Source organism: Archocentrus centrarchus, unplaced genomic scaffold (genome assembly GCF_007364275.1).
Source record: "Archocentrus centrarchus isolate MPI-CPG fArcCen1 unplaced genomic scaffold, fArcCen1 scaffold_26_ctg1, whole genome shotgun sequence".
Taxonomy (NCBI): Eukaryota; Metazoa; Chordata; class Actinopteri; order Cichliformes; family Cichlidae; genus Archocentrus; species Archocentrus centrarchus.
This window is the reverse complement of record NW_022060256.1, coordinates 3,166,165-3,179,058: the sequence shown is the minus strand read 5'-3', so window position 1 is coordinate 3,179,058 and position 12,894 is coordinate 3,166,165. Positions and strand designations below refer to the sequence as shown.

At 43.0% G+C, this 12,894-nt stretch overlaps 1 protein-coding gene across 3 annotated transcripts in view; it reads left to right on the top strand.

Moving 5' to 3' along the window:
- The window catches only part of cfap299 (cilia and flagella associated protein 299), a 103,090-nt gene that overhangs the window by 35,976 nt on the left and 54,220 nt on the right, over nucleotides 1-12,894 (top strand). For 2 of the 3 annotated variants that reach the window (XR_004019410.1, XR_004019409.1), the window contains exon 3: nucleotides 1,176-1,266. Coding sequence is in view for 1 of the 3 variants with exons in the window: in XM_030723490.1 (XP_030579350.1) it covers nucleotides 1,176-1,266; nucleotides 1,340-1,372 (124 nt within the window). In the remaining 2 variants the exon portion in view is untranslated. Of the gene's footprint in view, nucleotides 1-1,175; nucleotides 1,267-1,339; nucleotides 1,499-12,894 lie in introns of those variants that run through there. The other variant, XM_030723490.1, reaches the window with a different exon arrangement.

Sequence of the window (12,894 nt, the reverse complement as noted above, 5' to 3'; positions counted from 1 at the left end):
CATTTTATTAGTCTGTGACTGAGCAATGATTAGCAGATATGTGTGGCTGTGCACTGAACCCATACTGTAAATATAGCTTGCTATCCAATCTACATAATATTAACTGATCACTTATCGCTCCACCATCTCATCCAAATATTGTCACTTCTGGCTTAAAAAGCCCCAAACATAAACATGGCTGTGGTTAAAACACTTACTTTGGTCTATATAAAAAAAACTCTACGGTCTGCTTGTTTGTGTGCTGGTCAGAGTATTGTTTGAGTTGATTAATATCCATCTTAAATGGATCAGTTTGTCCTACAATGCACTGGCCATGTTAAGAAAAGGGCTTTGATGATATGACTGCAAATGAAGTCATATCAGAGTGAATATAAAGTTGAATTTTGGTGATGATGATCATGGTGTCAGGGAGCTGTAGCTGGTAACACTGGAGTTGCATGTTCCTCTGTACTGTAGCTTATTTAAAGGCTGCTCTGCTTTTCTTTGGTCTTCATTTTAACCACCACTGAGAGCTCACAATGACCTGTTTACTGCCTTTAAGATGTTAACTCGCTGTGGCTCTTATGAATGTTTTGCACAGTCGATTGTGGATGTGTGCCAAAGCTCTGTTGCTCGTACTGCAGTGTTAACTGTTCAAATATTAGTGCCCGTGTTTTTTCAGGTGTGGACAGATTCGTGTGCGCCAGAACCAAGTCTCCATGGAAACAGGCTGGCCTAAGTGTGAAAAGCGGCCAGTATCATATAAAGTCACTGAACTCAGATGTGATTAATACCACCTTGCTGGAACCTTCTGCTGCTCCATTAAGAATTAGTATATGGTGTGTTCTGAGAGCTACATAAGCTTTATTAAGTACTGCATGTAGACCGACACACTAGATGTTGGCTTGAGTCTGCTGGATTATGCTTACAAATTGACAGGAAAGTCATGGAGACAGAGACAGGAAATATCTGTCTTCTACAATGTCGAAGGAGATAAAAAACAAAATAACGGCCAGTTTTTAATTCCGTCTTTCTTCGTGGTGTTTGGTTATTTGCTCATGTTAGAGCAGAAGTGGGTCAGATTGCCCTGTAGCTACAAGAAGGTGAAAAGCTTCCATAAAGAACCTTTAAGGCTTCATGTGACTTTTTCAGGTTAAGAGAAACATTTCAAACCGTTTGAATGTTGTCTTTTCCAGGACACTGGCAAGTGCAGGAAAAGAACTCAAAGATAACTTCCTGAAAGCCCTGGCAGAGCGAGAGGAGGCCAACCGCAGTGGGAAAATGACTGTGAGTACATTATTACAGCACTCCAATTGCTACGTAATGGGATTCCCCTCAAATATTCCTGCAATTCCATTAGGATGGGAACAAAATCCATACTGTGTCAAGCTGAGTGGAAATGCCCTCCCCAGTTCCTCCCCAAATACCATGAGACCCAGCTGCCTACCTGCCTGTGATCCATAAAACTGTTTACAAAAACTCAAACTACCTAGTCCTAAGTTTGCTTTTCGGATTTTACCACTAAGATAGTTTCTAAAGGGGCCTCACCTGCGGGGCAAACCGTTTCCTCTGTCATTGCATTACACATAAACTGAAAGATTAGTCTTGCTGGAGCAAAGCTCCACCTGGACCTGCTGTTCTAAACTTAGTCACTCAGAGGCTGTACAGGAGCCTGTAGACCTGGGAAGTGCTGAGATTGTTGCTTGTAAGGTGTGCTGTTATTAAATATGATGGAAGGCCTTCAGCTGAGGGTCAGAGCACAGCATTCCTGCTTTGCACTGACGGTCACATTTCTCATGTTGGGAAGTCTTTGACGCTTCTGTACTTTTAGCTTCCATCCACCTGGGTTAGGGTTAGGGGTTAGGGGTTAGGGTTATGGTTAGGGTAACCCCACAGTGGCCCATACAGGGTCAAGATAGAGTCTGAGTTGGATTTTTGTAACAATAACATGGAAAGCCTTTTAAAATAAGGTAATGTCTCATAAATGTTGAGAATCTGATCAGACTTTAATGTGGAGGGTTAGATACAGTCAAAGGTCTTGTATTACGTATCACAGGCAGCCAAGTTCCTTTTACAGTGAGCTGATCGGTTTGCAGTCATTTATGTTTTTGTCGCATTTCTTCATAAAGATCTGTATAATAAAAAAGTCTCTGCATGTATTTTCTCAACAGAGTGCACACAGAATGATTGAATGTGAGTCTCTCTGGTATTTGAGCTGTTACCATACTGAAGCATCTCTCAAATACAGATATGATTCTTTAAATATGAAATAATGACTTCAAAATGACATGCAAAAATAAACACAATGTGCACATTTGTGCATGTGGTACAGAAACTATGTTCATTAAGATCATGTTTGTGAGTTTGTCCTCATAAGAAAAACACATGAATTCTTCTGTAGCTGCCTCTAATCAGTCTGAACTGCTGTCCACACACTACAGCCTGCACCTACGTCCTCCCTCAAAGGCTCTCCTGGGTTTTGACCCACTCATTTGTGCTGCCGTTGGTAGATTGTGTTGGTTATTGTTGAACTGAACTACCTGCAGCACACCTTTGTGGATTGTTCTGCTTAGGTTTTACCAAACGTTTTAACAATATATCATAACAGCATGCCTAACATGATGTTTCCACATAAAGAATTTAATTAGTGAGGTACACTTTGTTCAAAAACCAGACAAAAATGCTGTTTTAATGGTTTTTATATCCAATGTTACTGGTTTCTTGCATTCTCTCTCTCCTCAGTAAATTCTTTCATATCCTAAAACATAACCACTCTTTTGATCGATTGCTGTGAGTGAATATTGAAATTGCAGTTAAGGCTGTCTCCCTGTTCATTTAGACTGAGCCTTCTCAATAAGTGCCCAGACAACTACCTGGAGGTGTTTCCATGTGACCAAGATGGCTTCTGAATGGTGGGACTTGCTTCCTATGACTGGGATTTTTTCCCTGCTGTTGACTGACATGTTTTTGGATCACAGGCAAACCCTCCATGCTTAATTTAACTGAGATCCAGCAGGGAGAGATTTCAGCTGGTGACCATGAAGCTGACTATTTTTATTACAAACAGTTACTTTTAACATGATTCTCAGTCTTTGCTTGCAGGATGAAAGGAATGTGGACCATTTGGGGGCATGTACACGGCATTGTTCTGTGGGGAACGTTAGTGTTGATAGACGTGATTCACTTCCAAGATGCTGGAGTCAGAAAAAAGAGTTCAGTTTGACCTCCGTTTACCTGCCCCTGTGGGCTCTGCAATTATGAGATCACATGAAGTGCATGGAGGGGAGTAGGAGTAGTAACACCAGCAGCTTCCCTGCTGGATGTTCACTGAGTAAAGCCCCCCCCCCACAGCTTTTCTCTTTCAGAGAAACATCCTGTGAAAATGTAACATTTCTTCCAGCATGCAGAAAACAGCCACAATAAAAACAATCCAGATGTTACATTTTGCATCACGACCCTTGTCTCGCTGACACGAGATTTTTCCCACCTCTTCTTATTTTTCATCTCTTAAGAGCTCCCTTTGCTGAAGAATTGGATTGGGAAGACGTTTATTTTCCTTTGAGCTCCTTTCTGCTTGAAATTGAAGCCACATTGCTGCGTTTAATACTCCTGCTCTTTGAAACTGTTTATGTAGCAGGTAATCTTAATGCAGTTTGACGAGGCTTGACCTCATTGGTGTATTTACATTACACAGATGTATTCCAGAGACAACATTTGCACATGTGTCCACACAAAGTCAAACATACGCTGAGGCTGGTTTCATACAGATTCATATTGTACTGTATGTATTGTTTATGATGCATGAATTGTAATCTGTTGGTGTGCACTGATCCAAGTGCTGTTTATAAATGCTGTATTTCCATACTAACATCTACAAAAAACAGAGTTGGATTTCTTTCCTCTTCCCTCCGTCGCACTTTTATTGAAAGTGTAAAACTACACCTGTTTGTTTTCGATAAGGTTCAATAGTGAGACCACCCGGCATCGTTTACATTTAGCTTTTGGAAGAACTAGATTTAAGCTTCCTACCTGCCCCGCACCTCAGACCGGAGGGTCAGGTCCTCTAATGCATGCCAGGTCCTCACGTCTTCACTCTCTCACTGCACGCTAATGCAAAACAGTTCTTCTCCTACACATGTGTTTGCTTTTCCATTATTATTATTTTTGTGTGTGTTTGCACATTATTGTTATTTGAAGCGTTTAATTCTAAGTGTGGTGCATGCTTTAAGAGACCCACAATTTAAAACACACACACACTCAGCCAGCCTTTCTTCTTGAGCAAAAACTGAATAAGTTTGTTACTTAAAAAATGACTTTTAAATAATATCTTACTGCTCGCATAGGAAAAATAAAGAAAAAGCACTTGTGTTAGAATTAGAACAAAAAATTAAATCTTTAGAAACTGCTTATGCCGCTTCACCACAAGAACATACAATTATCAGCCTGAGGAAACTGAAACTGGAGCTAAATGAAATAATTGATAAAAGGACACAATTTATGTTGCAGAGGCTGCGTTTGGAAAACTTTGAGCATGGAAATAAATCTGGAAAATTCCTGGCCAAGCAATTAAAACTGAATAAAGAAAAAACAGCTATTTTTTCTATTAAAGACTCGACTGGTATTATTACTCATGACCCACAACAAATAAATAACTCTTTCAGAGACTTCTATGAAGCCTTATATTCACCACAGATTAACCCATCTGATACTGAAATTGAAGAATTTCTTAATAATATAAATCTACCAAAACTAAATGACAGCCAGGCTGCAGCTCTGGATTTACCTCTTTCATTGTCTGAACTTAGTGAAGCCCTACAGCATCTCCCAAATAATAAAGCCCCAGGCCCAGATGGTTTTCCAGCCGAGTTTTATAAAGAATTTTGGTCTGAGCTAGCTCCCATTTTTTTCAGAATGGTAACTCAGATTCAGAATGACCACATCTTATCTCCAACCTTAAACTCTGCTAACATTAGCCTGCTTCTTAAACCAGGCAAAGACCCCACACTCCCATCCAGCTACAGGCCAATCTCTCTCATTAATGTAGATCTTAAAATAATTTGCAAAGCCCTTGCCAAAAGATTAGAAAGTATTACTCCATTTATTGTACATCCAGATCAAACAGGCTTTATCAAGGGTCGGCACTCAGCCAATAATACACGTCGACTGATAAATATAATAGACTATTGTTCTATTAACAAATTAGAGACGACAATCGTGTCTTTAGATGCAGAGAAGGCATTTGATCGGGTAAATTGGAAATTCTTACTAGCAGTTCTGCAAAAATTTGGATTCGGTTCATCCTTTATAAACTGGATCAGAACACTACACAGCTCTCCGAATGCGCGTGTTAGGACAAATGATCTCATTTCACAAAGTTTCAGTCTGCAGAGGGGCACTAGGCAGGGCTGCCCACTCTCTCCCTCTCTTTTTGTAATTTTCATTGAGCCGCTAGCAGCAGCAATCCGTCAAAATGCAAATATTAAAGGGATTCAAACTGAAAATATGGACCATAAACTTAGCCTTTATGCTGATGATGTATTACTTTTCCTTGGGAATTCACAAGGCTCTCTTTTGAAGACTATCACACTGATAGATAAGTTCTCATCTATATCTGATTACTCTATCAATTGGAGTAAATCAACAGTTTTGCCTCTGAATTGTAATTTCCAGAGAACCTCTAGGACCCCACTAAAGTCAGGAAATATTAGATATTTAGGCATAAATTTTTCCGCCAGGCTCTCAGACTTGGTACGATTAAATCATATCCCCTTATTAAAAACAATAGAGGATGATCTCACACGTTGGAACAGTTTACCTATATCACTTATGGGGAGAGTTGCTGCCATTAAAATGATGGTTTTACCAAAAATTAATTATCTATTTTCATTGATCCCTAATAAACCTTCTATTCCTTGGTTCAAGTCACTAGATTCAAACATCTCAAAATTTTTATGGAAAAACAAACCGTCAAGAATAAGCTTAAAAACTTTACAAAAGCCAAAACACAGTGGAGGTCTAGAATTACCAAACTTTTATTACTATTTCTTAAGCAGTAGATTGCAGTATATTTCAAAGTGGATCAAATCCAATTCATTAGACAACCCATGGCTGGATCTAGAACAGGCGTTTTGTGGAAAAATAAAAATCTCAGATTTACCTTTCATTAGTTCCAGTATTAAACATCATAACTGCTATAAAGTCCTTAGTATAAATACCTCTCTGACAGCCTGGTGGGAATTTTTAAAAATAACTAAGTCTTCACTCATCCCCTGTAAACTAACACCCATTTGGAACAATCCAGATATTTGTCAGAAAAAGAAAATGCTGAATTTTCCGTTATGGCGTGATAAGGGTATAAATAACTTAGAACATATTATCCAAGATGGAAATTTTATCACGTTCCAAGAACTTATATCAAAATATAGAATTGGCAACGGTAGATTTCTGGAATATCAACAAGTTAAGTCCGTCCTACAGGGAAGATTTAACCTTAATCAATTGAATCTAGAAATGCCTACTTGGGTAACAGAATTTCTTAACCTCTGTACCCCAAAATTGTTATCAAAATTATATAAATTATTAATAAAAACTGATGATTCAGTTTCCCTCCCAATTACAAAATGGGAGCGTGATCTTTCTGTCAACCTGGATCAAAATTTATGGACAGAAATATGTTTAAATATCTTCAAAATGACTAAAAGACCCCAAATACAACTTGTACAATATAAGATTCTCCATAGAACATACTACACTGGACAAAGGATGTTCCAAATGGGCCTTACACACTCAAACATATGCACCCACTGTACAAGCAATTCAGAGGATAATCATCTACACGCTCTGTGGTCTTGTGTACCAGTTCAGAGATTTTGGCAGAGGATTTGTGAAGATCTATCCACATGGTTTAGCTGTCATATCCCAACTTCCCCCAGACTATGCATCTTAGGTGATGTCAGTGAATTAATTATGGAGTTAAATATATCACACATAGTTCTTACTGCCTTGTGCATCGCTAAGAAGATGATCCTCATGAACTGGAAGACAAAAAATAAACTATGTATTACTCAGTACAGAAATTTATTAGTAGATCATGTTAGTTTAGAGAGAATGTCTGCTTCTTCTAAAAACAAATTGGAGGAATTTGACTCTCTTTGGTTCCCACTGCTCAGCTCCATTACTTAGTGGGGGTGGTGGGCTGCGGGCTCTGCTCCTGATGTGCTTTGTGGGGGGGTGGGGGGGGACTCCGGGGGCCTGGGTAGCTGGTAGCCTCCTGAGGCTGGGGTCCTGGGGCGACCTTCTGGTGATGTCTGTGTGCCTGTCCTGGTTGATGGTGGTGGGGGCTTGGATGGTGCTGCCTTCGGTCCTGGGGTGTGGGCGGGGTGCTTGGGGGGGTGGTGCCGGCCCTCGGTCGGTTGGCTGGTCTTCCCTGTATGGCTTGGGGGCTGGGGTCTGGGGCCCCGGCACTGGGGCCGCGCCGGCTCCCGGTGGGCCCCCCCTGGCGCGGGGGGGGCCTCTGCTGTCCCGGCCGCGCCGCCGGGTGGGGTGGGTTGGCCTGACGTCGGGATGTCCGGTCTACGCTTTTGGGGCCCTGGGGTGCCTGCATTGCAGGGGGGTGGGGTGGGGGATGGGGCCGCGGTGGGGTGGTTGGGGGGGACTGGGCACTGCATTTCCATGCCCAGGCCAGTATGTCCTGTCGCCTGTTTGTGTCTATTGTTGAGTGAATGGGCATCTAGGAGGAGCGGGCCGCCCTCTGCGGTGGGGGCGAGGGCGCCAACCTCGGGTGCTGCAGTGCTCCGGGATGCTGTCACCGCGGCCCCGGGCTCACCTCCCCCTGCCCTGTGCTGGGGTGTGGGAGGTCGGGGTGCCTATTGAGCCAGCGGCCAGCTGGCTCTCTTCTTCCAGGATTTTTCCTGGTCATATGCCCCCCCCCCCTCCCCCTCCCCATACACAAACACACACACACACACACACAGAATACACATCACTCACAGATGTAGGATGGAGAGGCCACGTGGAGAGCTGCACCACCACTTGCCTCTCCGTTTTAATTGCACTTTAGTCATTATAACTCACAACACATACACACTTACAACCTGATACACATAGGACCTTTGGGGCAGGCATGTTACTCAGAGGTTGATGAGATGGGCCGCTGAGGTGGCCCCACTCGGATCCTCGTCACTGTCTGTCTCCAAATTTTATTTGCACTTTAGACATGGAGGGTTTTGGGGGGGCAGTGTGGGCAAGCGCTGACGACCAACAGTTGGCGCTTGTGGCATAACTGTCCCCTCAATTTTAACTGCACCCTATACACCTCATTCACTCACAAACATTAACACATAGACCTACAAGTTGGGGAGGAGGAGGGGTGGATGGGTCATCTTACACCCCGATTTCTTGCGTCTCGCCCGGGGTAGGGGTCGGGTGGTTCCTTGGGGACCGGGCTGGTGGCGTCCTGGGGTCGCTGTTGGCCCTGGGGTGGTTTCCACTTGCCCCGCCTTCAGAGGGTGGGTAGCTATGGATGAATGTGTGTCTTTGTGTATTTGTCACCGTCTCCGTGAGTATGGGTGGGTGAGTGAATGTGTATGTATGGCATATCTGTGTGTGGGTAAGTATGTATGGGCATGTATGAGTATCTGTGTATAAATGTGTACACGGGTGTCTGGGTGTGTTTGTATGTATGGCTGGACCTGGGTCTGGGCCTTGTGCCTTGCCTCCTGGCCACTCCTTGCTGGTTGCCTCCTCCCCCCTACCCCCCTGGGATGGGGGTGCCTCGGGGTTCCTGGGTGGGGCTGGGTGTTCTGGCGTGGGTACTGGCCTGCCCCCCTTGGGGGTGCGGTGCGGGGCTGCGTTGGCTTCTTCGGCGTGGGGGGGGGCTCTGTGGAGGGTCGGGCGGTCCTTGGGTGCCGTGGGCCCGGGAGCCCTGCCGCCGGCCAGTGCAGGGGGCTGGCCGCTGGGGGGGGGCTGGCTTCTCATCGCCTTGGGTTCCCTGGAGCCCTCGCTCCTCGACTGGGGGGGCTCCGTCTGAGACCACCCTCTCCCGTCTGCTGGGGTAGGTGTGCGGTTGTCTTTGGACTGAGTGGCCGGGGGTCTTCCTGGCCCTTGGTGGGCTGCTGGTGGCCTGGGGTTCTGGGGGCTTTCCGTACCTGCCTCTGGCTTCTGATGGGTGGAGCTGCAGCGTTTTGCCCTCATTGGTAAGTACGTTCCATGACACAGACACAAACATGACACAGACACAAACGCCCACTCAATCACAACTCAACAAAATTGTTGGTGTGCGTAACATGCTTTGTTAGTTTTGTTTTTCACACACAAATTTATTTTTGCAAGTATTGATAGTATTTTTTTATATGTTAAAGTGATGAAGTATCTGATTAATAGACTTGTGCTCTTTCCCCTTTTTTTTTTTTTTTTTTTTTTTTTTTTGCTCCCTTTCTCTCTCCCTTTTTCTTCTCTTTATTTTCCTCTTCTTCAGCCTGTCAGCTCTGGCTGTTACATAGTATGTGGAAAAATAACTCAGATAAATAAAATAAAGGGTTAAAACATCAACAAGAAGAGCCTATTGAGAACCTATAGAGCTCATCTTGAAATAGCAAATATGTTTGGCACAACAACGCATTCAGATCACAGTTCTGCTTGCAAGATCTACCAGACATGACAGGCTAAAAAAAAAAAAAAAAAAAAAAAAAAGAAAAAAAAAAAAATGACTTTTTTTTTTGAGGAACTCAAATGACCTGATGTGTGTGATGTGAAATTTTTTTCTTTTTTGTAAACCCATCCGGTGTCTCAAGTATCACCTACTGAATTTATCATGAGGGGTTTCATCATTGTTGTGAAGGGATGTAAGGACACAGAAAATCATCCATTTTAGGCGTACAAAGGACAACAAGGCTGAGTTATGGCTTTTCATTTAGAGGCATGACACATTCATTGTCATCTCCAGTCAGTGGGCTCACTCCTCTAATGTCACGCTCAGCCTTTCAAGCTGTAAGATTGAAATTACACCTGTCAATTAATGCGTCTGTTTTCTGGCTCCTCCTCTAACAATGGTGTTATAAAGGTTGATGGCAGACGTGACTGATGAGTGGAACTCATCTTTCCTTTGTGTGCTGTCACTGCACCCCCCCCGGTGTCCCTCTCAAACACATACTGAGGAGTGAGGCCTATTTAGCATTTAAAATGTTGATTTTAAAGCATTCTTCAGATGCACTTGTCTCATAAGCGTTCAGGTTGCAGTCGGCAGAAGGAGCCCTTCACTGCCCGTCTGATCCGATGACCTTCTCAGGCTCTCAGTGCCTTGCTTTTATCGTGCTGTTACTTCCCAGAGTTGCGAAAGCTGCTCCATTGCCAAATGTTCCACACAAACAAAAGCTGCACCTGGGCAGCTCCAACTTTATTTGCTCTGGGTAAGAAGTTAAGGGTTTTATCAAATCCAGGTCACACCTGCACAGGATGCCTGAGGGTGTCCATTGTTGGGAGGTTCACGTCTGAAACTTAAGGTGTGTACCACCCCCCACCCCCACCCCCACCCTGCTCCCTGTTTGTCTGTTTGCTCAAAGGCTCTGATGTTGCAATTTCACAGCCGATCTAATGTTACCTACGTAAGAGCCGAGCTAAGCAGGGAGCCGAGGCTATTCCAAGAGTGTGACAGAGATTATGTTACAGACTAATGACGATGAAATAAAATAAAAGGCAAACAGAAATTAAAATGTTCATTGTGACACAATCAACAAATCTGTGCACACCTGTCTTTTAAGTAAAAACAATCAAATCTGTGGTAAAATACAGTGAACTTGATAATGTAATAACATTAATTCACATTAACCTGTCAGACTGATACAGAAATGCCATGATCAACATGCTGACTGATACTAACAGAACAGACCCTCATCATATGGTGATGAATCACTCATTACAAAATGACTGCAGAACAGAATATACCCTGAAAGTAAAAGAAGAACTCAAATATAGTTCTTATACTTTCAGTAGAGCGTCAGTCATCAATGGCAGCTTCATTGAAAGGATGCAGCAGGCGGTCAGTTTGCTCTCAGATGTCACTGAAGTCAGTAAGAAGCAGCAAAGAGCCGAACAAACCGATGGGTCGCTTTTAACCTGACAAATGAAATCAAATTCAGGGCTCATGAAGACAAATGAATGCACTAAAACGTGCCCGTTAGGCACCGATGATCGTCCCACAAATTCAATCCAGTTTTCCGATTCTGATGTTTGTCCTGAATTTGGATGATCTGACACACTGCTGTGCTGCCTCATGATTAACCGAGGGCATAATTACATGAATACAATTGTTTCTAATATTTCTCCTGGAGTGTAACTGTGTACAGTCAGTTTTTATTATAAATTATAAATCTGTCTTTTTGCAAAGGCTGTTATTCTCTGTTTTAAAAGGTCACAAAGACATGAAAACGTGCCCCATTTCTAACTCATATTGTGTTTATAGAGTACCAGTGTCCAAACCTTTGACTGGTACTGTATTTCTTTTTAATGCTTCTTTTTCTTTTTTAATTTCAGTTCATGGAAAAACAATTCACAACCAAAACTTTAAATCATGTCAAAACACAAAACCACCAAAACACTCGCAGCTGAAATCTATATTCCAATCATTCGTTCTATATTTTCAGATCATCGCACTTTAATCATACCATTTAATAATAGCACTGATAACTGTGGATGGTTGACTGATTAAAAATGTGGTGGATTGTGTTATTTAAGCAGCTCTGTACAGTCGATTTGCTCAGCGTGGTGGAAGTTCTCTTTAGAAGATATTTAGCTGCATTTTTCTTTTTGAATATCATCACTTTTGGTTGTCCTGTTGGTGCGACTAATTTGGCTCTTTAGGAATGATTTCAGTCTCCCAGCCTTTCACTTGTGGAATTCAGCTGGTTGGCCTGTGCGGCGTGTCTCATGCCCTGAGGGGACATCCTGCATAAAGGAAGTGTTTGTCTTTGGTCTGTGGGCCCAGCGAGTTCTGTATTGATAAGCTCCTGTCGCTATAGATAATAAGGTGGTCAGTCATGCAGCCCAGAGATCAAGTATAGCATTGAAATTAAAGAGGAATTCCCAGCCCTATTGCATTTCAAGCCGTGTGTGTGTCCCTACTGCCCAGTCCCTTTGTCCTTGTCATGGGCAGTAAAAATAACAATGGCAAGTTTGATTTCAAAGCAGCAGGACCAAGGTGGACAGCCTTTAGAAAGGAAAGAGTCCTGCAGGGCTATCATATGACCTTGACTTGAATGGTGTCACAGAGATGTGGAAAGCTGGGGAGAAGGCCTCAGCAGTTTGCAACCATCTATCAAGTGGACAAAGAGGACATTTTGTCTGGAAAAGCAACCATTGTGATATCTGAGAATCACCTGATCAGGATCTCTTTTCTTTTCACTTCCATGACCTGATGTCACCCGATAGACACACAAAACACCCTGCGTGACTTACCCCAAACTACACACAATAAAGTTATGTATTTAGTTATTGGCTCCTACCCCCCCACCCTGCCCCCAGTTTTAAACTGTAATGCTTTGGCTAAACTTTCTCACAGTTGCAGGTCTCGAGGAAAACCCTAACATTTAACTGTGAAATATTACTCTTGGCTGATTATAAGACATGGATTTCGTGGCTAGTGTCTTAGTCTATAAAAAGAAAATGGATAGCATTATGTGTTGTGTTAGTGTGTGCAGCCAACACGGCAGCTGTGCCCCGTCTCAGCGCATCATATCTGCCACTGGGGGATATAGAAAGGAATTTGGAAACAAAGGATCAAACCAGCCTCATGTTTTATACCATTATCTTTTAGACCTTTTGATAAATGGCAATCAAACGATAATAATAGACTGTGATCTGAATCAGGTATAACTTAATTATTTCAATTCTCCGACGAGAGGAAATATTTTCTTGAATGAA